Source organism: Panicum virgatum, chromosome 2N (genome assembly GCF_016808335.1).
Source record: "Panicum virgatum strain AP13 chromosome 2N, P.virgatum_v5, whole genome shotgun sequence".
NCBI lineage: Eukaryota > Viridiplantae > Streptophyta > Magnoliopsida > Poales > Poaceae > Panicum > Panicum virgatum.
This window is the reverse complement of record NC_053146.1, coordinates 50943261-50969581: the sequence shown is the minus strand read 5'-3', so window position 1 is coordinate 50969581 and position 26321 is coordinate 50943261. Positions and strand designations below refer to the sequence as shown.

Genomic DNA, 26321 nt, shown 5'->3' with positions numbered 1-26321 from the left:
TAGTCTTGATTTCTCTCCCTCTCTCTTCTATAAATATACTGCAACATCAGCAAAACACAATAAATATGAGACTTAGACTCCATGGTAAAGTCTGGATTGGGACTGCCCTTAAACTTTTGCTTGGGTTTGGTTTGTTTAAGCGGACAGCCGATGGCTGCGGTCAGCTGCCTTGAGCTGCTGGTTTTGACTTTGGCGGCGGTGGCACCAAGATGCATACCATGATGTGCCGTGCCATGAGAACCGGTGTCCGGGACGCAAGCTTTGACGCTAGCTACTGGCCTGGCGTGAGGCACTAGTAAATCTCCGGATGGTTTCAAGCAAAGTTTTCCAACCCCTGCGGTGTGTACGCAACATACATACATGTTCGCAAAAGTCTGCATGCATCAGCTGCTTCGTTGCTTCGCCCAGTCGGTCAGGGAATTGTTTTAAGTATTCGATCTCCTGGTGTTATGTGTCAGATGGTAGGCGACCTTTCAAAAATCTGCGGCTTGCATCGCGCCACACATTCACCGTGTTCGGCTGGTGCACCAGTTTCCAGCCCTACAATATTTCTCTCACATCGCTTCAACACTGCATCCAACCAACAGTCAGGTAACAATGTTTTTCTTTCACACCACTCCAACTCCAGCCTGCCGAACGCAGTGATTGACTTCCTGCCTGCGGGTCTGCAACCAGTAATTAGCCTCGTGGAAAGGCCAGAACCTGTTTCAGGTGTGCCGTGTGCGCAAGGTTTCGAGACCTTGCCGTTTTCAGAGTATTTCTTTTTTTAAAAGAATTTCAGAGTATTTCTAGTGTGGCCCTGAGCTAGTGAGCTGCTGCACACATGACATGCGTGGATGCTGCCACCGCGAGCCTGTGACACTGTATGGCGAACTTGTGTCAGCCTTCTTCTTTGGCTAATTAAAAGTCTAGCTGTCTAGGTAAAATGGCACGTCAGAGAAACAAAAGAAGAGTTGATGAGGTGTTCAGTTGTAAGCAAACCCACCATGCACCAGGGACAAATCGTGAAAAGCTCTGATTTAAAACAAATCAAAATGCCGGAATTTTTTTTTCTAATTTTCCTCTTTTCTTAAGATAAAAATATATAAATCCTATTACCTCCCCGAATGATAATAATCATTCAGATCTATCTAACCGTAGCAAGATCCCCTAATTAAACGTTACTAGGTTAAGCAGAAGCAGCGAAATGCTTCATAGAGCAACTCGGATGCGCACAAATCAATATTTGCCAGGCATGCACGGACTCTCAGGATTGGAAGCCATGTGTGGCCACTGCAATCCCTGATGTGTGCCAGTTATTTCTCAAAAACTTGACCCCCCAAAAGGCTGTGCTTTATTTATTCTTTACCATCCCTCGTATACAAAATCACACAAAACATCAAATCAAACCATACATGAATCAAATCCAGGGGCAAAAAAATGGAGTGGAATCGGAGGTATTCTCAAATCAGACCAAATACCTCACACCTGTCTACTCTGGGAAAATTCAGACACTCCAGATGCAGGTTATTCTTCTATGTCTTCTGACCATCAGGCAAAGCGATCAGGAAGGCAATGTACATCTCAAGCGGAGAGGATTTGATCACAAAGCAAGGCCTTCTTTCCGAAATGAGAACCTGATAGACCTGTGCACTGCAGCGCCCTTCACAGCAGCAGTTTTCGTGGGGTTTTCATTCTCCGCATCGCTCGTAAACATGATTGGCTTGGAGTCAGCTACTTTGGTTTCCTTGGCGCTCTCCGAAAACAATTCAAGTCCCTAGAATACCCACACCATCAAATAGGAAATTCAGCATCAATAAAGTCATAATACCTGGAAGGAGGCCAACGAAATGAAAAAAGGGACATGTACCTTCACAGGCTTGGTTTCAGGTTGGGTTGGATGTGGAAGCTTGAGCTTTTCCGTGGCTTCCTGTGGAATAAAAAACAGTGATGGATCATAAGAACAAAATATCAACAAATAACACATGAACAAAGATAGATGCTCTTTACATATTATGTTTACATGAACGAACAAACAAAACCATTTTATCATGCACTGACTAGCCAAATAATCTGCTCACCTGAAAAAACTTGGTGTTTATTCCATCTTTTCTACCACCTGCTACTTGGCAGAGGTACCATATACCAGTATTAGCCACATCCTGTTCAATAAACACAGGAGGTTAAGGTGAGGATAATTAGAGGATGGCATGGGTCACTAATACTAAAAAGTAAATTAAGATACCTGTTTGTTCTCAAGTAACTCGATCTTTCCTTCCTGATATTAAGAAAAACCAAGGTTATGATATTAATTTCGACAGCACTTCACGAAAAACTTTAAGAGAATGATCAAACTCACCAACCCAGCAACCATTTGTTGAATCGCTTCAATGTCAAATCCAATTTGAGACAGGTCAACTTTAACATCATTGACCTTTACATATAGAACAAAACTATATGAATGAATTGAAACAAGGATACTAAATATATTTCATAGCTTTACAGCTACACACACATGATATCTACATTACACTAAGCAAATGCTTGAAAAGCTTCTGCATAAATTAGGAAGAACAAAAAATGTCTCTGGTGCTATAAGAGAACAAAATTAAGCAAGCAATGAACATATTAGTATGTTACAGTTATGCTGGTTTATGAAAAAGGCATAGGCCAACTAATCACAGAGTTTAACAAAATACAAAATAAAATATAAATTTGCTAGTGCTCATGATCACTATTATCTCTTTAACATTTATCTCAAATGCTACTCTCTGGCTAGTAACATTTAAGAAGTGCTGATCAGATGCAGGCATTGTTGGCCCAAATGAAATCTGTTTCTCTCAACCCACAAAGCCCAAGGGGCAGTCTTATATATATATATATATATATATATATATATATATATATATATATATATATACTCCAACTGCATATTCTAGGGAATATGCTACTAAGCAGCCACAAGAGGCCCGAAAATCCTCCGTGTGATCCCATCGAGATCACCCGGGGGGTGTGGGGGGGGGGGGGGCTATACCTAGCCCTATTTAGTAATAATATACTCCCTCCGTCCGGAAATGATCTACACATGAAGGTCTTCGCAAATACCAAGGGGCAGCAGTTAATACATGAATAGGCCAATGGATGCTATGGAATTTGAAGAGACACCCAATACATGCATGACTACTACTCATGTGAAGATCAATTTAGGACGACTCTAAAACACTCATGTGTAGATCATTTCCGGACGGAGGGAGTAATATTATAGATAGATAGACGCACATATGTGAGACTTATCTAACAGGCATAGTATCAAAAGAAACGAACATGGATGCTCAGCCACACCAAAGGACAGCCTTTTAGGAGGACCATGTGAGTATCAAGCAAATATCATAATACTAATACTCATGAATCAGGAATAGCATTGTTCAACTGAACCAACCTCATTCCTAATGGCTTTGGAGACCTCTACTTGTTCATCCATTTTTCCATCCAAATTCTCAAGCCGTTGAGTTAGATGTCTTTTTGTTGCCTGAAATTAATTGCACTTAAAGATCAGCGGAGATAACAACTGCTGAAGTAAACATGAAATGGAGTTGGGAATAAAGCATACAGCTAATGCTGATGAAACTTGCTCCAACTGCTTTGACATGCTCTGAACAGCATTAGCCATGTTACGTTTTGTGACAAACATGACATCTGTGAGAGACAATCCCTGCATGAGGTTATCATGTAAGAAATACAAACCAGAATAGTGAAAAGATTATTCTGACGGCAACCTTTCTCTTGGTGTTTGGTTTACTTCTAGCAGTTCACATCCTATTCAATGGAAAATTCTTGACCTGGGCCGTCATTAGGATTTGAAATGTCTAGTGGTCTTGCCTCTAAATCCTAAAGAATTAGGGAGATGTCATTAGTAGAACCAGGAATTGTCCCTTAACTTGAATAGATGAAACTTGGATTGGATATTCCATTGCCAATCAGCATGACATTATTATCAAATTAAGATAGAAAATTCATCCATGGTCTCTACATGGATGAGTACCAGTTATTTACTTTTACAGCTGCATTCACAGAAAACCCTGGTAGAACTAAATGTGGTACCATCTGTGAGAAATCATGCATTAATTTCTTATTTAGAACACAAATAGCAAATTCTTTAGTATCCACTGACTACAAAACATAGCAAATAGCTAAAATAGTAATACAGGGAACAATTGTTGCTTTCTTTTATTCAGTTACTAACTCAATAAAAAGGTTATCATGAAATTTAAAGGACACAAACAACTTGTGGAGAAAAAGAGGAGAGAATAAATAAAATTTATAATCAACTAACCAAGGGCATAAATTTTGCATCTTACCTTCCACCACATATAGCAATAACCCATTGCTCCAACTGCAGCAGCTGGTAGTACGTAGGATGATAAACCGCCTGCAAAAGGAATACGCAAATAACTAAGAAAATTATACAAACAATACAAAGGGGCGAATATACCAACAGCATTTAGCCATTTACCCATTTATAATAAACTGCTACAAGCTAAGAATCTACATGTATGAAACTGCCAGCTTGTAGGTATTTTGGCTTCATCATGGATAAATAATTGTTAACTTCAGCCCTGAACATGCTTTCATGATTTTTTTAGCAGAGAACTACTATGTGGATGATATCCTTATAGATATAGACATTTAGAAGTGTATACAAATAACTAGTTATTTAAACTTCTGTGAACATTCATAAGAGGAACTATATGAATTGAAACTAAAGACTCACATGAAATGGCTATTTGCACAAACGTGTAAATAAAGGAAACAGAATGAAGAGACAGTGAAGCAGGTACAAACCTCCTGAGTCAGATTTGCCATTCAGTATGGTAATAGGCCTTGATAATGTCAAATCTCGTACTTCTTGGGCTAAATTCCGAATCTAATTTAATCATCAGCATGCAAAGTTAAGATAAATAATTCTATCAAGATGGAGGCAAGCAAGAGTAACCTCCATGCAGATGCTGACAGTAAGATGTATTCCATATGTAGAAAAAGCATACCTGAGCTTGAATAAGGGCAATGTCATAGGGGCCCGAAGCAGCTCCTTGATTTACACCCTTCATAATCTCCTAAACACATAAGATGTGCTTAAATAAACATTTGCAGGCGAAGTTGCAGAGAGCATATCATCAAAATCGGTATGATGTGTATGAGGAGTCACTACAACTAAGTCGTCGATGCAATTTACAACACGCTTCTAATCACACATGGACAAAATTAATGCTTTTACTACCCATGGCGACGTCATTAACGAATCGGCTAACAAAGTTCAGTAATGCGAAGACAATAAATAAGGCAGAGGCATAGGCCAAACCGCTTGACAACGTATTTAATAAAATTTGAACATCAAGATGGGGAAAAATTCTACCGACCTGGAGTTCCCCCAATACATCAGACAAGCGTCCATTCCGCAGCAGGATAGAGCCCGTCATCCCTGCACAGGCACCAATTCATAACATCAGGGGTCGAAACAGCAACAGGTCGCAGCCAATCGAAGAAAATGTTTGATGGGGACGATGGCGGTGATGAGAGGACCTGCGCCGACGAGGATGAGGACCTTGGAGGCCGCGACCCCCGTCTGCGTCGCCATGACCCACCGACCTCGCGCTGCTCCGGCTAGCCTCTGGATGGTTCTAGAAGGCGGCGGCGGCGGCGGCGGCGGCGGCGGCGAGTAGGACGAGGAGGAGGAAGACAGCCGTGCGAAGCTTCTGGGAGGGGAAAGCTTCACAGGGCGAGGAGGGCGCCTGGACCGGGAGACCTGCCAGGTTTCGTGTGGCAAGGGCAAGTTGGACTAATGGGCTCCACATGTCAGTGAAAAGGGTTGGTAACCACTACGGTCTAGCCAGCAGCCCAGCAGGCAGCAGCCACGTCTCCGCCACGTAAGCAATGGCGAGCCAACACCACTCCACGTCTCCTCCCCCAAAGGCCAAAGCTCGACACCTCCGCAAGCATCGCCACCGCGCGTCTTCTTCCCCCTCACGCCACTACTACCACCCCAGCGACCAACCTCCCCAATCCTAGGCGGCTAGGCTAGCTGCTAGCCTCCTCGGCTCGTCGCCGCCATGGGCACCCCACTCCTCCCCCTCCTCGTCGTGCTCCAGCTGCTCAACGCCCACTCCCCCGCGGGCGCGTCACCGCACATCTCCGCCGTTATCTCCCAGTCGGGCCTCGACTTCGCCAAGGACCTGCTCGTGTCCCACGCCGCGGAGACGCTCACGCCCCTCAGCGTGCCGGACATCGAGAAATCCATGAGCATCCCGCTCGTCGGCACCGTCCGCATGACCGCCTCCGGGATCGTGCTACGCGGCCTCAACGTCACCAACTCTACCGTCGCCGTCGGGGAGAAAGGCGTCGTCGTGGCCGCCTCGCTTGCTAGAGCGAACCTCACCATGGGGTGGAGCTACTCGTACAGCTCCTGGGTCGTGACCGTCTCTGACTCCGGGAATGCTTCGATTCAGGTATAAATGGCGGGGCTCGTGTGCTTGGTCGGTGGTCGCTATTGGATTGTATATATTCTTGAGAGGCGCTGCTTGCTGATTGGTAGCTGTTCTAGTTGAATAATTTGATTCTGGCCGATGGAGCATGTCTTTAGAGTATACGAAGGAGAGCTGCGCATTTTTTTTTCGAACAATGAGCTGCACATTTTCTATCAGTGAAAGGTCGATGGTCATCCTTCAAATCTTTAGGCATCAGTTACAGAAGTAAAACCAATTGTCTGAGAAGTGAACTACTTCAGACTTGTTAATGGCAATTATATACAGTCTATAATCTGGTGTGCTGCCAAATTGAGTGGTACAGACTACTGAAGGTACTTTCAAGTTTCAACCTCCTTAGGGTATAGTGGTATGTGGGTGCCTTTTATGTAAATACGGAATGGAGTGGTTTATGAGTCTTCTTCAGTGTCCATTGCTTTTTTTACTAAATCTAAGATATTGGATATTGGTTTTCTTTCTTTCATTAGCAGCATGATGTTATGCTTACGCTTTAACTCTAGGTTGTCCAAACTGCTATCTTTTTCACACAACCTGTAAGCTTGTAAGATAAAATTTGATCAAAACTGCAGCATCTTAATTCAATGGAGTTTACAAATTTATAAGAACTCGATTATACAAAGCACCTAGATAGCGACAGCTTTTCAGTGACTTAGATGTTCTATATGCACCTCAATCCTTGTTTTGATGATAAGCCGATTGTTCTTTTCATCAAAGGCAAAAGATCTCAAATATGTACACTTTGTGAAACCAGTGCTGAAAACAAGTCCAAAGTTAAATGGATCCAAGGTTATGTTGTTTAGCATACAATTTCAGCTCCATAGATTTATATTTATTATCTGTGAGTTGCTATACTGTTGTTAGCAGGTAACTTTAACTGTATTAATGTAGTATTTGCAGTTTTGACATGTATGTATACAAAGGCACAAGGTGTATTCATAAATACTTTTCGCTAAGGTTGAAGGAATGGAGGTTGGGGTTTCCATGGGCATCAAGAATCAAAATGGATCTCTCAAGCTGACTGTTATGGAATGTGGCTGTTATATGAAGGAGTTAGACATAACGTTAAATGGAGGAGCATCTTGGTTCTATCAAGTGTACGTGGTTCACAATTTTGTTCTACAAGCACTATGTTTTTTATTCCTTTGAAAGGGGCTCAGTAAATTGAATTTTCCTTCACCAGCAACCAGTAAATATGAAACACATATCATTGCATTTCAAATTCTATTCAAAGTTTTCAGCTTTAGTCTCTTTATGTCAGGAGACAACAATTTGTTTAGTGTCCCCTTGAGCACCTCCACTTGTTTCTGAAGTGAATCAAGCTGTGTTCTTTCTATTTGAATTCCAGTTCATCAGGCATCTTATTTGAACAATATGAGTAATGAGTGAGATGTTTCTTCTGTCTACTTTTTTCTAGGTTTATAGATGCTTCCAGCAATCATATCAGATCATCAGTGGAAAATGCAATTACGAAAAAGATAATGGAAGGTGCATTGAAGCTTGACTCGCTCCTCGCAAACCTTCCAAAGAAAATTGATCTTGATAGTGTTGCTGCAATGAATGTGACTTTTGTTAATGATCCACTATTCAAGAGCTCCTCTGTTGAGTTTGATATAGACGGCTTATTTATCCCATCTGATGAAACTGCTGTTCCAAGATACATGATTCTTGGAGATATCAAATACACATTACCTCTTGGGAGTTCCTCAAAAATGCTTTGGATTTCATTGGATGAAGATGTTTTCAACTCTGTTTCAGATCTGTACTTCAAGGTATGTTGGAATACATTTGCTATAATTCTTAAATGGAACCTATTACTTTGGTTGATGGTGACAAGTAAATGCTCCTTTTCTTTTGCCACTAGCATAATATTTTCTTGACTGTGGGTATGTTGGAATACATTTGATATAACTCTTAAATGGGACCTATTACTTTGGTTGATGGTGACAAGTAAATGCTCCTTTTCTTTTGCCACTAGCATAATATTTTCTTGACTGTGTCAATGTGTGGTTATGGACTTGGACCTTGATTTCTTGTTTCAACTGCAATTGGTATATTCTGTTTGTTACAACACTTCTAATTTTTCAGGCTGGTTTGCTGCGAAGGATGGTGGACAAGATTCCCAATCAGTTTCTTTTGAACACTGCTAGCTGGAGGTTTTTGGTTCCTCAACTGTATCAAAAATATCCAGATGATAATATGCTACTTAATATTTCTGCAATTTCGCCTCCCTCTGTGAGGATTAATGTGGGCAGAATTGATGCCACAGTTGACTTAGATGTCACAGTTAATGTTTTGGATTCTGGAAAGATAATTCCAGTTGCCTGCATGTCAGTGGTGAGGTTCTTTCCATCTTTCTTTTAGAGATTTGTGTGCTTTTAATTATAGCTAGCTTCTGGATTCCACTACCTGAAAACTAATGTTGTTAGTACATTTTCTATTTTCTGATTTTGCCTACTAAACTGTTATGTTTGATATGCTCAATATATTGTCCGTCAAGTAAACTCTCATTAGATTCAACATTTTTTCTGTATCTTCCTGACCATATATGCATTGCCCAGTGTTCCAAACTGTACTGTTGTGGTTACCGTACATGGCTTTTGCTTCTGTAGTCAGTTGCTGTTTCTGGAGCCGCAGCGGTATCAGGGAATAACCTTGGTGGAAGAGTGGAATTGGATTATTTCTCATTTACATTGAAGTGGAGTCAAGTTGGCAAACTCCACACTGTTCTAGTTCAGGTGATTTTGCTGAACTATATATTTATGTTGTCTTCCTGCTTGTCCTATTTTGTCTCCTAGGTGCAGGGCCTTCAATTGCACACACCACACCCTTTAAGCAAGTTCAGCTTCGAGATCATAATAGCAAGAGGAAAGTTATGGTAAATTGTGATACTATGTTTTGGAATTTACGTAGTTTTCCAATAAGGTTCATGGTACTAATCCAATAAATATTCTTATAGAGGTTTTGGGGATCCCATCATAGGCTGCAATCTTTCAAAATTGAAATGCTCCACGGAACAACATGGTGTTGTAGTTTTTACAGCATGTATCATTGTCTTTTAACTTAGTTATTACTAGGACCAAGTACCAGTGGCTCGTTGAGTTGCATATGTAAATTTCAGAGTTCATTGAACATCTTGTGCTGGAACTTAGTATCTTGCCTTCAAGATGTCTAATGTGATGCAACTTTTGTTATATCCGCAGACAGTGCTACGAATTTTCCTGAAACACTTGTTTGTGCCTTATGTGAACTCATATCTCGAGAAAGGCTTTCCGTTGCCCATCATCAAGGGTTTCTCCATCAGAGATGCATATATCCTCACTTCTTACTCAAAACTGATTGTAAGCTGCGATGTCACCTTCATTGAACCAGAGGCCCTGTTCCCTGTCCAGACCCATGGAAGATTTATCCTATAATGTTGGTTCAGCAAAAGCATGGCAACCACCATGGAACTACTATTGTAGACTCCTGCTGTAGCAAATCGTACAGTAATGCCATGGCAATGTAACATTTCTTTTTTTTTAATGTAAACAACTGTGCAATGTATATGTTTATATGCAGAACCGTACAAGCAGTCCTTAGGTTGAGTTGCTACACTTACACTAGGTTTGAAGAGAAGTGGGTAGTTGTAATGCACTATGAACCTATCACTCTTTCAATGAACAACTATCGAGGTGCCTGTATATAATATGCACAACTGTGTATAATCTTTTGGTTTTGTAATTTTACCTGAATTTCGCTTGTAATCATGATGATGATATGACCAGTCAATACAGCAGCTTATTGATCTTTGCTCTCACCTGGAAGTCTCCAGTTATGCTGTTGTATGATTGTATTGTTGCCAGCCGTTGTTATTGATATCAGCAATCCTTGGCAATATGCGGTTACACTGTTTGCTTGTTTGTCTGGCATTTTACAAAAAGCTCCTCACTAGTTCAGTAGCCATTGCATCTGCCTTCGGCTACAGTACGAAGCAGACAGTGAGAAAACTCTCAGGGGCTCCGATGCGAATACATCTCGTTATCCTCCAGCCGACCGCACCAAAACCCAGAACCCCGGCGGCGCCCCGCCACTAGCCACCGTCCATCCCGCTCCCCACTTCGCTGGCCGGACATGGCGGCCGTCTCTCTCTTCTCTGCCCCCTCGACCCTCCTTCTCTCCCGCACCGCTACCCGCCTGTCCCGCTTCCAGACGCTTGCCGCGAGGAAGCCGGTGGCCTCCACCGTCGGCGGGGGCGGAGGCAAAGGGGGCGGGCTGCTGTCGGTGCTGGACCGGGCGCTGGCGGAAGAGGAAGAGTACCGGCGCGCGCGGGCTCAGGTGCAGCGCAAGGGCGTGGAGGTAGAAGGGTACGCCATCGAGGGCATCTCGGTGGGCGGGCACGAGACCTGCATCACCGTGCCGTCGCTGAACGTCGCGTTCGACATCGGCCGCGGGCCGCAGTTCGCCGTCAGCCAGGACTACCTCTTCATCACCCACGCCCACCTCGACCACATCGTGAGGACCCTGGACCATGTTCTGTTTTGCCTAGACACTAATTTTGCTTTTGCTTGGCTTGGTTAGATATGTTCTAGATGCAAAATTGTTAAGCGAAGCTGTTACAGGTCTGTTAGAACAAGGAATAGCTTATCCCAGAATAATGTTGCAGTACCTGTAGGAAGAAAAATCATGTCATCTTAAGTGCATCCGTGTCTACTTGAATTATGAAACTATCAGTAACGCTTGATGCACCAATTTTCCTGTGGTTGTTGTTCAGGGTGGTCTCCCAATGTACATAGCTACCCGTGGCCTCTATAACTTGAAGCCTCCTACTGTATTTGTACCACCATGCATCAGGGATGATGTTGAGGAGCTGCTTCAGGTCCATCGCAGAATGAGTCAAATTGAACTGAATGTTGAATTAGTTGCACTTGATCTGGGTATGGATGTTGTTTCACTGCTGTATTGTATGTTTTCTGCTTGCTTGTTCCTCATGATGCAATAATTTCTTTCAGGAGAGACGTATGAAATACGTAATGATCTTGTTGCCAGGCCATTTCAAACTTACCATGCTATACCAAGCCAGGTACTGCTCTGAGGTCAATCAAACTATTAGAGTTAGCAGACATGTGTGATTATTGATCATAATTTAATGCTTACGGACACTGTCCATCTTTGCCCTATGTGGTTTGTCAACGCTGTAAAGGGGTATGTCATCTATTCTATTCGAAGAAAGTTGAAAAAGCAGTATGCTCATTTGAAAGGTAGTCAGATAATGAAATTGAAGCAATCAGGCACTGAGGTGAGCTCTCTCGAGTTGGCCTACTCTTCATTAGGAATATTTCTTGCACGCTATTGACCACATGATTTGATATTAGATTACGGATACCATACTGTACCCGGAAGTTGCCTTCACAGGAGATACAAATTCTGATTTTATTCTTGACCCAAGAAATGCAGATGCCCTGAGAGCAAAGGTTCTCATAACTGAGGTATTGTCTTTGCACCTCTAGTGTTCCTGTGCCTAGGTTGTTCTTTGTTCCACCTGAAAGCATGCTTATTGTTCTTGCTCAGGAATATGTAAAAGGTATTGTTGCTCGAGTGTGTATTATTGAAGAAATATAAATTAACAGAACATGCAAAATTCTTGAAAATTTCCAATGTAGGGCTAGTTTAGAAGAGGTGCTGCTCATGAAATTTTAGGATTTAGATTAAATTTGAACAAGATTCCAGGGAATTGGACCCTAATCCTCCCTTTCCATTAGGGATTCAATCTCTTTCTATCGCTTAAGAAACAGAGAATGGTGTTCACCAAATATCACTAGAGACTTGAAAGTATATGTTAGAACTTACTAGAGACTATTGGTTACAGAGCAATAGCAACAAATACATATGCTCTGTAGTCTCTTGCGATTAACGCAATGACATGCAGCTCTCCTGCATTTTTTAGAAAAAAATATATCTGTAATTGGTTGCCATTGCAGTATTGTTTATGTTAAGCCAATAGTACTGTATTTGTTGCTACAAACTGTAAATAAAAAGAACTTTGCTGGTTTGTTCATCAGATAATGCTTCAAACTTCAAATATCAAACATGAAGTTCTCAACCTTTTATTATTTAGTACCAACATAATTTCACATGCAGGCAACCTTCCTAGATGACCACATTGATGTTGAGCATGCTAGGGAGCACGGCCACATGCATCTATCTGAGGTGAAAATTCACATGCTGACACTCCCTTCACATGTTACTGAGCCTTATGAAAATTGTGAAGACAGACATGATTGGTGGTTCAGTCACTAAACTACACCTGTTATGTTGTAGATAATGGAGCATTCTCAGTGGTTTAGAAACGAAACGATCGTACTCACTCATTTCTCAAATCGATATAGTCTTGAGGTATGAGCCAACAACCTATCAAATCATTGTCAATGATCAACAAGTCTGACGCAAACGATACTTTTGTAGGATATTCGACAGGCTGTTTCCAGGCTACAACCTAAGTTACATTCAAAGGTTGTTGCTCTGACTGAAGGTTTCAAATCTGAATATAGATAATTGTATATAAGTAGAGCATCTGGTGTTTGTCGGTCTTGACCTAAAATTAACTGAGTGTATGTTAACACAGGAACTGGTTATTTTGTTAAAGAAAAAGCGATCTACTTATAGATGTCTGTTTTTGTGCAGTGTGCTCACTTGTAATTCCATTATCTTTCGTACTCTTCCTATCATCACTTTGTACAGCTGATTGGATATCATGCTGATAAGTATTTTGTATACTTGGACACATATGAGATCTGGATATCATGCTGATAAGTATTTTGTATACTTGGACACATATGAGATTTGTAAAATATAGAACATTTTCTTAGATATCTCCAGTTTCCAGAACATGGTGGAAGCTATTACAATACTTTGGAGAACTGGATGGTGGAATATATAAAAGTACATATACTCATTCTTTCCTGCATGGAATGGAATATGATGAGTTCTAAAATGGCACAGTAAATTTTCCTGATAAAGCAGCCATCTATGCAGTGACCTTCTCTGTGGTACTCATTTCTTCTAGCCATCTTGATGTTGCACAGCAGAGCAAACCTAGTAGTATCTGGTTATTACATAATGAGGTTTCTTTTGACCAATTTCTTCACTTGCGTCCTCTATGGACTCATCATCAGTGGAGTGCTCATCAGGATCGTTGCGTGCTGGGATGATGAAGATGTCGGATTCATCAGGTAATCTGAAGCTAACCCTCCTGGCTATGCTGTTTTGGCTCCTCAGGGACATTCGATCGATGGAGAAGCTCTCCCTGACAGCAGGAGAGTTCTCATAAGAACAGTCCATGTCAAGTGGGCAGACCTTTGGAGAATGCCTCCGAGGAGATGGTGCCCCAATTGCCTCGGCTTCAATGCTCTGTGGAGAATACAGGATGTCTTCAAGAGTGTCTTTCTTTGCTTCTGCTCTGCCCCTGGCTGTGCTAGTTTCACAGTGTTGTGGCTTCCCTTCCAGGCATGTGGGCTTCATCCTGCCCAGAATTGCTTTGACATAGCAAGATCCACAGCTCTGTGAGCCCATCTTTTCCCTCGTGAATGATAGTATGCCTTGAGCAGTTCATGTTAGTGTTCTGGTAAAAGCATTTATAGATATGTCATGTGCATTTGTTTAGTAACATGAGCGATGGAAATGAAGTAACTTGCTTGTTGTAGACTTGGTTATGACAAACCTTGGTCGTGTCAAACCAGGACAAACCACAGTGATTACCGCAAAGAATGTGCGAAAGAGCCAGAGGTCACTTGGTGTGGATTGGCTTTGTCAAGGCTATTGATTTTTAAAGTAAAATTCAAAGATAGTTTCTGAGTTGCGTGTCATTTTTTTTGCTTTCCTTTATGCCACCTAGGCATGTCAATCATGATACTCTTGTTTAGATTTGGAACTTCACCAAGGCAGTAGCGGAGCATATGAAGAGCTATTTGGAACTGTGACAAGAAAAATGTGGATGGTACTGGTAGTATGCAACTATGAATTTTTGTCGTTACCTGTGTCCGTCATGAGTCCAAGTGAAGCAGGGAGCCCATAGGATATCCACTGCTTCTATGCACTGCATAAAGGATAATACCTAGAAACAGAACACCCAAGGTATAGGTTTCTCCAACGTCCTTACATTGTTGTTGTGTACTTCTTACTGTCTTTTGCCCTTCATAACTTTATATTGCAGAGCAGTGAAATACTTAACAAGTGGAAGCCTCTTAGATTTGAAGGAATTCGTATACCCAACTCGTAATATTGTTTTCACTATCCCTGCCTATTGCCTAAAACATGTTTTCTGAAGGTTTGCCTTTGCATCACTGTATGTATGGGGCTGGTATGCGTCTGCCACCGGAAAACTTAACAAGCAATTTGGACTGATATGGTTGAGGTATGTTTTCTGGGCATGTAACATGGCACAGTTCCATTGCATATACACAGTTTTTTTTGTTACCGTTAAACTTGTAATTTTCTAGCGTGAATTGAGCTCTTTAAGACTTAAAGATTGTCCTATTATTTTTACCCTTTGGTCCAAATACAAGGCATGCCAATATGGAATAGGTCATGGAATGCGTGTACTAGTATTATTAAAGTGTTATTAGTCCACGTGGGCAGGAGCAGTGGAGCACAAATTCTACTTTTAGCATATAGACAGGGCCATAGTAAAATTTGGTATGTCGTCGATGACTTCATCAATGATTGATTGCAATAGTAATCACAAACAATATCAGGATATATTAAGCTATACTCTGCATTGGACTAGCTATATTCTTCTTTATCCTTTGAACATAAGAATATCCCAGTATTTAGGTTGTAGACAAGCAGGTGGAAGATCAGCTAAAGAAGCCTAATTGTAAGAATCTTACAATAAATGAAACATCTTCATTGTTCTTAACAGCTTAGTAACTCTTAACGCAAGGCACATGTAAGTGAAACGTATGAGAAGCTCCTCAAACGTGCTTAGACTTGGGCGACTTGCTACGGTTCAGATTTATGTTCCGTCCATATCATGTGACTCTGTGACATAATTTCCATCGTGTGCACTAAAAAATATCTGTTTACTACTGAAATTGCAATTTTCTATCACACAAGTACTCATTTACTTCAAGTTAACTTGTTAGTTTATCCGTACATTTGCCCAAATATATGGCATGCCAAATGCCAAATCCCTTGTTGCAGAACATGTATTACTGAATTCGTCGTACTGGTCCAAGTCGTCAGGAGCACAAGTTCCATTTCCAAATTATATGATAAACCTATGGTTTAATGTCCTATTTGCTGATACCATCTATGCTTACTGCGTTTCATATACTAAGATGTTAGCGGTACTATGCCTTGGACAATACGATAGAAACTACAAGCAAGGAATCTGCCCCGGATTTGTGTTTGGATAAACTCAATCCCTCACAATGCCAGTTCATGAGGATTGAAGGAATCATGATCCAGATAAACTGATTCCCACACAATCCATGTGGATTCAAATAGAAAATGAAGCTAATTTCCACGTTGCTTCATCCTATCATTGGTGACAGTGTTGAGGTGCCTACATTCATTTGGCTTGGGGTGTGCAATGCAGCCCGCCTGAAGACGTATGGTATAAACCAAGTGGAATGGCAGTACGGCAGGCGCATTGGCACCTTATTGCTCGGTCAAAATAACTCAGGCGGAGTAAAAAAATATGCCAAGCACAAAGGTAAAAAAAGAATCTTAAAAAAAAAAGCACAATATAGAAAACATACTGTACTAGTAGCATTACGAATAATAACGGCAAGCTGTTCGACAGAGTATTACCATAACAGCTGAACCAAACTCACCGCCTGCCCAGCAAGAGAACCGATAACGTGCCAAAAAAAAACTCGAACAATAGTCAAGATTAAGATACGGCTGGTAACTATAGAGATAAACGAAGCATAAAAAGCTTAGTCGACCTCCTCCATCTTGCTCTCGCCAGCGTCATCCTCCAGCGGGGGCATCTCAGCATCTGCCTCGGCAGACTCATCCTCGTCGATGCTCAGGCCGAGCTTGAGCATGCGGTGGATCCTGGTGCCGAAGGTGTTGGGGTCGTCCAGGCTGAAGCCGGAGGTGAGAAGTGCAGTCTCGAAGAGCAGCATCACGAGGTCCTTTACTGACTTGTCGTTCTTGTCAGCCTCAGCACGCTTGCGGAGCTCATCCATGATGACGTTCTCTAGGTTGATCTCCATGGTCTTCTTGCTCGACATGTAGCCAGCCATGCTCGAATCCCTCAAAGCCTGCGCCTTCATGATTCTCTCCATGTTGGCAGTCCAGCCGTACTCGCCAGTGACAAGGCAGCATGGGGAGTCACAACTCACAACACGGTCAGAAACCACTACCTTCTCAACCTTATCACCCAGCACCTCCTTGATGACCTTGCAGAGACCCTCAAACTTCTCCTTGAGCTCCTCCTTCCTCTTCTTCTCATCCTCCGTCTCATCAAGCTTCAGGCCCTCCTTGGTGGCAGAGACAAGCTTCTTGCCCTCAAACTCCTTGAGCTGACCAACAGCATACTCATCGATGGCGTCAACCATGTACAGGACCTCATAGCCCCTCTTCTTAAGCTTCTCCAGGAAGGGAGAGTTCTCCACAACCTTCTTGCTCTCACCAGTGATGTAGTAGATGTCGTTGTGCCCCTCCTTCATCCTGGTGACATAGTCCTTCAGACTGGTCAGCTCATCACCACTCTTGGTGGAGTGGTACCTCAGGAGCTCAGCAATCTTGTTCCTGTTCTGGGAGTCCTCATGGATGCCAAGCTTCAGATTCTTGGAGAAGGCCTCGTAGAACTTATTGTAGTCCTCCTTGTTCTCAGCAATCTCAAAGAAGAGCTCAACACACTTCTTCACGAGGTTCTTGCGGATAACCTTCAAGATCTTGTTCTGCTGGAGCGTCTCACGTGAGATGTTGAGGGGAAGGTCCTGTAAGTGCATCTAGGCCCTAATGGATTTTGATGAGTTGAGTGACAACATGATTAAAGAACTAACTATTTTATTGTAGTTGTCATGAGCAGGGACTTATTTGCAAATCAATTATTGCCATTAGCTCATGTGATATAGAATCAAACAAAAGGCAAATATTAGTGAAAATCAAGCATGTTGTGAAGAGAAACAAGAAACAAGTGTTCATGCAATGACATTAAGTGGTTTCTTTATATGGCTTGGCATAATATGAGAAGTATTTAATTAAAAGAATGATTGCAAAGCAAGACACACGTATGAGATTATTTTTTATTCAAGTCATTGATGTTTGGAGGAAGCTTGAGATATGGAGTATTATATATGAGATCAAGCTCAAGCAATCAAATAGAAAGTTCAAGTGGAATTCATTGTTGATGTGCAAAGCTTAACCTAATGTGGCAAAGGTAAGTGATGAAGAAGTCAACCGAGATGACTAGTGCGAGGAACTAAGCAAGCTTTGGTGAAGTGACGGCTTACCATGTGCGAATTGCTAGGGTGAAGTTGCTAGTATCCGTGGGGCTTTCGAAGTATCATATCTAAGTTATGTTGGGAGAAGCAATACAATGCATCAAGTATATTATGGAGTGACTTGGATTCAAGGACATATTTTTCTATGAGTTGGAATTCCTTAGTCACTAGCTCAAGTATGGATTTGTTCAAGAAAAGAGAATGCAATGTTGAGATCCCGAGATTGGCAAAGTCAAAGTATGGCAAGACTAGAGTGATTCAAAGCTCAAGTGGTTGAATTGTATTTTATATTTAATCTTGAGTATAGATATGTTGTACTATCAAGAGAGATGCAACATTGATTATTTGACTCGGTCAAAAGTGCTCATAGTTCACCAAGTGAGGATCCTGAGAGAAAACCTCTGAGAACTAACTTAGAAATACTTGAATGATCAAGTCTTGACTTGGTGGATCAAGAGGAGTCTTTTAAATAGGGGTTTGGGGTTCTCTGGCCCTGACCGGTTTGGAGGACCGGTCTGACCGGTCTAGTCTGACAGTCTCAACGGCTAGTTTTTGAGTTGTGGGTATTTATACCCCTTGGCCCTCTCTTGCGGGGGCTGCTAATTCCTTGCATATTCCTGAGCTTCTTGAGGTATTTTGTTGACCAACTAGCTCTCCCCAACACTCTTTGTGAGTTGTGCTAACTAGATTGCATATCATTGGATTGGATTAAGAGATTGAGTGTGTGTGAGCAAAGTGACCTTTGTGAGAGCTGCATTTCGAGTAGCTGAGAGCAACCATAGCTTGAGCACTCTTGATTCCGTCAAAAAATCATATTTGCATTTGTTACTCTTGGAGGTGAGCCTCCTAGACGGCTAGGCGTCGCCGGCTAGCTCCCGACGGTGTGGTGAGCAGCGGCAAGTCAGTGCGGGCGTGATCTTGCCCCATTGGTGGAAAGGATCAAGATAGTGGAAAGGAGGAGTGGTTGAAAAAGACCCAACTCAAGAGATCGAGTTGCAAGAGACTCAAGCCCAACGAGTTCCTCAACGAAGACGTAGAATTCACTTTGGTGAATCTGAACTTCGGGAAACAAATCCTTGTGTCTCCTTGTGGTTTGCCTCGCCACTCATTTCTCTAGCTTCTACTTTGTGCTTCCGCTTCGATCTACTTGGTTGTGTTGTTTCTGTTTGTGCAGAGACTTGAAATATATTTTATATCATCTGCAGAGACACTACACCAAGTTACATTTGTGCTAGAGTCAAAAGAGGGAAGAAACTCTGATATTGGGCAGGTTCTGCATAGGACCGGTCTGACCGGTCACATAAACCGGTCTGACCGGTTGCCTACTGTTCTCTGCGGTTAAGTCTTGGACTGGTCTGACCGGTTTGCTTGACCGGTCTGACTGGTCTGTGTACTGACTTTGTTTTTAAGTGTTGAGTTTTACAGAAATTTAAGAACGCCTATTCACCCCCCCTCTAGGCGACATCCAAAGATCCTTTCAGGTCCTCAGAGTCAACAATACCCTTCACGAAGCTCAGCCACTCAGGGATCAGCTCCTCACAGTTGTCCATGATGAACACATGGCGCACATAGAGCTTGATGTTATTCTGCTTCTTCCTGGTGTCAAACAGATCAAAGGGGGCCCTCTTGGGAACAAAGAGGACAGCCTTGAACTCCAACTGACCCTCCACAGAGAAGTGCTTCACAGCCAGATGCTCCTCCCAGTCATTTGACAAGCTCTTGTAGAAGGCAGTGTATTCCTCCTTAGTGATCTCTTCTGGCTTCCTCATCCAGATGAGCTTTTGTTTCTTAATCAATGGCCACTCATGAGAAACCTCCTTGATCTTCTTTTTCTTCTTTTCCTTCTCTTCCTTCTCCTCATCAACATCCTCAACCTTGCCCTCCTCAGTATCCTTCTTCTCTTCCTCATCCTCATCATCAGAAATTTCCTTCTCAGTTGTCTTCTCAGTCCACAGGGAGATGGGGTAACTGATGAACTCAGAGTGCTTCTTGACCAGATCCTTGAGGCGGCGCTCCTCAAGATATTCCAACTGCGAGTAAACAGTTCAAGGATGAGTCAAGCAACACAGGAAGGATTAAAGTAGAAGCACATTATTACACAATACGAGCAAGCATATTACTGATTCATTCAATGGGAAAATTGACAGAAGAATAAGATCATGTGGTTTGCACTGTAATGCATATTGAAAAACTAAAATAAGCACAAAAATTAGCATATCCCGAAATACTAAGACACCTCAGCATTGATGTGCAATTCAGCATAATGCATATATGTTAGTGCCAACTAGTTTATGTAACACAGTTATAAACTTGGATGCTAATCATGATATGGAATTGGTAATTCAATGGGAAACATCTCCATGGGATAAGACTGTTATTTTATGCCTAAGATTAAAAATAGCAAAAGTGCATGTTGAATTCATTTTCCTCCATACAGTAGAAGTGCCAGAAAGAAGTGCATGACAACCTATAGTTGCACATACAATCTAAAACAATGGTGCCTAAGATAAAATAACGAGTAAATGACAGGTAGATTGGCATCCCGAGGAACAGCACCCATCATCAAACACTAAAGCCCAAGCCAATAAATTATTATAAACCAAACCATACAATTAAATGTTTGTCCGGAATAATATCAATATTAGCAATAATCATTCTAGTATCAAGCAGACAATCAAATTTCAAACCTGATATTGTGATTAAATGATAGTACTCTAATCACATATGTAACATAGTAACGAGCGAAGACTGATTCTGCATACCTGATCATCCTTCAGGAATAGCGTGATCTTCGTGCCCCTGCCAAGCTGCTTCCCAGATGTGTCGCGAGTCACTGTGAACGAACCACCGGCCTGGGACTCCCACATGTACTGCTCGTTGTCGTTGTGCTTGGTGGTCACAACCACCCTCTCAGCAACGAGGTAGGCAGAGTAGAAACCGACACCGAACTGCCCAATCATGGACACGTCCGCGCTAGCGGCGAGGGCCTCCATGAACTCCTTGGTGCCAGACCTGGCGATGGTCCCGAGGTTGTTAACGAGATCGGACTTAGTCATGCCGATGCCACTGTCGATGATTGAGAGCGTGTTGCTGGCCTTGTCGGGGACAATGTGGATGAACAGCTCTGGCTGCGCATCGAGCTTGCTCTTGTCAGTGAGGCTCTCGAACCTGATCTTGTCCAACGCCTGCAAAAATCACAACAAACCGCAACAATTTAGACCCCAACCACACACATACATCGGCATCAGAAATGTAGCCACTTGCTTTTGCTTACTAAGAATTAATTTCAAATCTCGCGTGATTCATAGATTTGGACGGGTTAATAACAGCAAGCCCGCAACTCTCTCAGTGCTCACGTCACACCATATTTACGAGTCAACACGTCAAGCAGTAAAACGAATAGATGCATACAGATTCGAGGCGCGAGGGTATAAATGATGTTTGTGGATTCGGGGGTACTTACATCAGAGGAGTTGGAGATGAGCTCGCGGAGGAAGATCTCCTTGTTGGGGTAGAAGGTGTTGATGATGAGCGAGAGCAGCTGGTTGATCTCGGCCTGAAAGGCGAAGGTCTCCATCTCCGTTGCCATGGATGCCGATTCCTGAGCTCCGTAGCTTGCAGGAGGCGGTTAAGGTTGGAGGGGTTCTCGGATCGAGAGGGATGCCTAGGAGCGGGGTGGGGCACTATTTATGTGGTGGCGCGGTTCTGGAAGCTTCTACATGGGCCTAGAAGCTGTCGAGACCAGAGCAGCACATCGCTCGTGTCGTGGCCATTTGGGCCTCGCGGCCGCGACCATGGCGTCTTTTTCTTTTTTATATTTTTTAAAAAAAATAAAAATTTCAAAAATATATGTCCGTTTTGAAAATTTTCGAAAATACCCCCCGATCGCCCGGCCCAGGGGCGACAGGGGTCCTGTCGCCCAAGGCCCAAGCAACGGGCGACAGGACCCTAATGTAATTTTTTTTAAAATTTGCAAAGAGGTCCCTGGCCGGGGGAGGGGGCCTGTCGCCCCCCCCCCCCCCCCCCCCCCCCCGGGTGACAGGGGCCTGTCGCCCCCCTAGGGGCGGGGTCTCCCACCCTATATAAGCTCTGGCATCCATTCCCTTCTCATTTGAAACCAAAAATTGCACCAAAAATTCAGAAAAAAAAGAGAGGGGTGAGGAGAAGAAAAGCGGTGAAGCTCTGCCGAATTCCGCACTTGAGATCTACCGGTAACTTCCGTATGAATCCGTTGATATTGTATAACAATTTAATTTAATTAGCGGATTAGCTAAATTAGATTTGGTGCTTTAGAACACTCGTTTAGTATTACAATTTCAGTACTATTATAGACTTGTTTTTAAATTAATTATGAATTAGAATAGAATTATGACAGTACCTTATTGATATTGCAGCATAAGGCAATAAAATTATGATAGTACCTATATTTTCACGCATCGATTTGGTATACGATAGGTGCATTATTGAAATCATTATTCGTCATTTGGCGCACCACACTATAGCGCCAATGTCTTCGTCAGGATCAACCTACATTCCGTGGAGCAAGTGTGAAGCCACCGTACCCGAAGGAATTGATGTGCCAATGTGTTTCTGCGGTTCGTTATGCAAGTTCATGCAATCTGAGGTTTTAGGAGATGACTACGGCATGAGATTCTTTATGTGTGAGAACTACGAATATGATCCATCTAAGTGATACGGCAAAGACCGGGCCAAGGTAGCAGGACAACAGACGCTATTTTTCTTTGTGACCTAACATTGAGTTATGATTCTAACTTTTGTTGGATAAAGTCTCATCCGCCTCTTTGTGATTTTATGCAGTGGTTCAACACCGTGCAGTCGCAACAGGCAAAGGACTTTGTGCAACAACAAGCAAGGTGGGCTGCAGAACGTTGGCGCCGAATGAAGCACGAGGAACAGCAAGAGGAGAAGCGCAAGAAAGAGCAAGAAGGGATCCGCAAGAGGATGGAGGAGGTGGATCGTAAGGCGGCGGCGGAACGTGAAGCTGACAGGGAGAGAAAGCGAGAGAGGGCACGCCGTGCGAAGGAAGCCGGGCCCGAAGCAATTAGGAAGGGCAAATATCCTCAGTGCACTCAGTAGAGTAGTACTATGTAATCCCGGCATTTTACATTCCATAAGGCACGGTAGGTTTAGATGCAACAAGAAATTACCATATCGCGTGCACATGCCACTGCAATTAGTTGTTTATGTTTTCAGTTGAGAGCTTGCCTCTGTGTGTTGTAACTTTTACCATTAATTTGTAGTTGTAGCCGGGAATCTATGAAATCTTTGAACTTGTCCTTAATATTTTCGGAGCTTTTCATGTCACTAGAATACTAAAAAGCACACATTTAATTAATATAACGATAAGAAATATGAACTAAGAAATGCATTACATAATGTGAACCATCAAGTTTACATCATGATACAATGGTAATGAAACACACATCACACATGCAGTGGCATGGCAGAACCCGTTGCAAACTACGGTAAACAGATTCTGGACTAACCTAACATGCCTTAAGTAATTTAAAAAAACACAACAAACATAACAATGCATCATGTCACTAGCACTAGGGTAGTCCTAGTAGTCGTACCCCCACGTAGCAAACTGCGTTGAGCCTTCTCCGCAGTATCCACCCATTGCATGTGGTGCAGGCGGTGGTGCCGGAGGCGCATGGCCCTTCTTCTCGTGACAAGGGTAGTTGCAGTAAGGAATAGTGCATGGTTCATCCTGTGAATCGGCAGCATTGCTGGTATCATCATCTTCGTCGTCTTTATTACCCTCGCTCACTTCCTCATAATGGTTCACCTTGCATTCCAGATCAAAGATCTTTATCTGGAGGTACTCGATGAACTCCTGAACTGAATCAATTGGTGCAGGATCGACCCACCTAGTAAAACCACAGTTTTCTGGAGCATCGGAAGACTGCAAAATAAATTTCATGTAAGGTGTCTCATTGAAGATAAAGAAATGAAACAACCGAGTATTACCCATGCGTGTGGACATTTAAAGAAACGCCGACCGCCATCCATCCCGTCGGTGCACATCTGCACTAAGCAGTCCTCACCATGTCTGCATTTTGGCCACGGTTCTCTATGATTATCATATTGTCGAAGAGGAGCTTCATTGGTAAATTCACTCTTGTGCTGTGGCGGAAACTCAAACACTGGTTCCGGAAAGGAATCAGGTCCAAGAGGCCCCTCCCATATTATGGGGTCTCCCTTTCTTCCCCCTTTTCCTTTCACAAAACCGTAGTAATTTTTCTCGCTGGACCCACCTCCAGACATTGGGTATACAATGAGCTTTGGTGTTTGAGTGCTGCTGGGAGTTCACAAACTTCTGAGTATTTATAGGCGCACAAAGGTCTGATACCCGGAGTGTGGAGTGTAAATGCACCTGAAAAGCCTACATGACAACACAGTGAAGAGGCTAGCTGACCTAACACTGAAAAGGCTAGATTCGATTCTCGAACTGACTACTCGATGCATCTCTGTGCATGTAGAGCATCTAAGTGCATGCAGACTCACAGCACTGCATTGATGCCGTTTGGTCGATCACGCCTAGATGCCGCCTTCCCCACTACACGCCATAGACCTTCGCTGTAGAATGACAGGTCCGTCGTTCTCGCCAGAGAGACTGCTTTGAAGGTGAGCTGGTGTGGTTGCCGTGTTGTCACATCTTTTTGAAATGGTGAAAGGGCACTGCTATTGGGTTATCGTCTTTTGTCACGTATGTCTGGGCAAATAATGCGACATGTGGGAAACCCGTGATCGCCGTGCTGAGCAGTGGCAACCTGTGATCTCGTACTCGCAGCTAGATACACTATGGTCCCTATTTTGAGCTATTCGAGCGTGTCACGAAGTTTACACTGTATGTGGTAGTCGTCATCATCGTCGGCGGGATCTCGGCCGCTAACTCTTACCGCACCTAACTTGTCCTTCATTAAATCACGGAAAAAATTCGCAAGAACTTCCCTTATTTCACGAGCATTATGGAACCCACAAACATAACAAGTTCACATCAATAGTATCTATAGAAACAAATGACAAGTAAACTACCATAATCATAAACATCGGATACAAATAACCGGTCCACAGCTATCTCATTACAAATAAACATCAGAGATATAAACATCAGATATATCTAACCACCCCTAGGGCGTCAGACCCTCTTAGCCCTCTGCTGGGCACGGACACGGCCCTCGGAGTAGGTGTGATGATCCGGAGACCTCACCTGTCGCTCAGGACGTAAAAGGGGCTGCGGTGTAGCAGTAGTGGGCACCCCGCTAGGATAGCGTTCCCATGTGTCTTCATGCAGCCATCGCAGAGTCCACGGTAAGTAGCTGCAAGTACCGCCTCACCCCAGCTGTAGACCGGTACGTCCTCGTCCCCATCCGCAATCTCCTGTGCATACGGAAGGAGAATCCTATCGACCGAGTTGCCATGAGTGTTGTTGAACATGATGTAACCAAGCAACCAAAGTAGGTACACCTCCAGTGATCTGGTCACACTGTACTCGTCGGCATCCGCAGCCAACAGGGCAGGCTGCATAAACAATTAAGATTAATGGTTTCAATTGACAATGCAACATGTGAATTGTAACAATTAAACTTAAATATGCAATGAATACGTACTGTAAACTGTAGGAACCAGGTCTTCGAAGGACGTGCTGCTCGCGGGTGCGTGTTGATCGGACCTGCTTCTTCCACGCGGTCAACCAGGGCAAAACGGGCCTCCAGGTCATCCTTCCACGAGGCCGCCACCACACGCGGACCTACAGCCTCCCCGACGATAGGGAGGCCGAGGAGGTAGGCCACGTCCTGCAGTGTAGGAGTCATCTCCCCACACGGGAGGTGAAACATGTGTCTCCGGCCTCCATCTGTTAACGAGCGCCGTCAGGAGGGATCGGTCGAGCTGAATAGGCCCACCCTCGACAAGACGGCCCAGAGTCAGTAGACCGGACTCACGTAACCTGCAATAAAGAAAATTGTCGAAACAAAGGAATACTGACGAATACATAAGTGATAAATAATAATATTTCATTACATACCTGTCAACCCAATCATGGTGTATAGAGACCGCATTCCCGGGTGGACGAGGACGTAGCACCTCTAGGGCTCGGTGCTCAACTGCTGCAAAGTAAGACATGTGGCTCGAGTCGATAACTGGGTCTAGCAAGGAGTCCATCTCCATACCTGCATTCAAAAATATATGAAAACACATGGGTACATATATGTTCCATACAAACTGGACGCGTAATATTTATACATTACAGATAGGTTTGATACAAACTCCACGCACGATTACTACATATTACAGATAGGTTTGATACAAACTCCACGCACGATATTTATACATTACAGATATG

General features: G+C 43.1%; 4 protein-coding genes across 7 annotated transcripts; 2 read left to right on the top strand and 2 right to left on the bottom strand.

Annotated features, from left to right (window-relative positions):
- Positions 1–1298: 1298 nt before the first annotated feature.
- LOC120661042 lies at positions 1299–5802 on the bottom strand. The gene is made up of 12 exons (XM_039939731.1): positions 5560–5802; positions 5397–5458; positions 5025–5093; positions 4822–4903; positions 4338–4408; positions 3590–3691; positions 3419–3508; positions 2339–2413; positions 2225–2257; positions 2061–2141; positions 1850–1909; positions 1299–1756 (listed from the first exon to the last, which is right to left on the bottom strand). The coding sequence occupies exons 1-12, from the start codon at positions 5612–5614 to the stop codon at positions 1583–1585; spliced, it is 954 nt and encodes a 317-aa protein (XP_039795665.1). The 5' UTR covers positions 5615–5802; the 3' UTR covers positions 1299–1582.
- A 172-nt stretch (positions 5803–5974) lies between these two features.
- Positions 5975–10302, top strand: LOC120661040 (putative BPI/LBP family protein At1g04970). Of its 4 annotated transcripts, XM_039939729.1 has the most exons (7): positions 5975–6482; positions 7473–7612; positions 7933–8003; positions 8172–8287; positions 8604–8852; positions 9128–9253; positions 9719–10302. In XM_039939729.1, the coding sequence occupies exons 1-7, from the start codon at positions 6087–6089 to the stop codon at positions 9929–9931; spliced, it is 1311 nt and encodes a 436-aa protein (XP_039795663.1). In that variant the 5' UTR covers positions 5975–6086; the 3' UTR covers positions 9932–10302. The 4 variants fall into 4 exon arrangements, 2 of the variants coding, with proteins under 2 accessions (XP_039795663.1, XP_039795662.1); XR_005669804.1 differs by having other exon boundaries at positions 7933–8287; positions 9128–9393; positions 9475–10238; XM_039939728.1 differs by having other exon boundaries at positions 5976–6482; positions 7933–8287.
- Positions 10303–10467: 165 nt separating this feature from the next.
- On the top strand, positions 10468–13366 carry LOC120661041 (tRNase Z TRZ2, chloroplastic-like). The gene is made up of 8 exons (XM_039939730.1): positions 10468–11009; positions 11269–11431; positions 11507–11577; positions 11698–11793; positions 11870–11983; positions 12636–12704; positions 12816–12890; positions 12960–13366. Exons 1-8 carry the CDS (start codon positions 10629–10631, stop codon positions 13047–13049), a joined length of 1059 nt encoding a protein of 352 aa, XP_039795664.1. The 5' UTR covers positions 10468–10628; the 3' UTR covers positions 13050–13366.
- Positions 13367–16420: 3054 nt separating this feature from the next.
- LOC120661039 (heat shock protein 81-1-like) lies at positions 16421–21601 on the bottom strand. The gene is made up of 4 exons (XM_039939727.1): positions 21417–21601; positions 20716–21138; positions 19438–19983; positions 16421–17446 (listed from the first exon to the last, which is right to left on the bottom strand). The coding sequence occupies exons 1-4, from the start codon at positions 21540–21542 to the stop codon at positions 16436–16438; spliced, it is 2106 nt and encodes a 701-aa protein (XP_039795661.1). The 5' UTR covers positions 21543–21601; the 3' UTR covers positions 16421–16435.
- Between the last annotated feature and the right edge of the window lie 4720 nt (positions 21602–26321).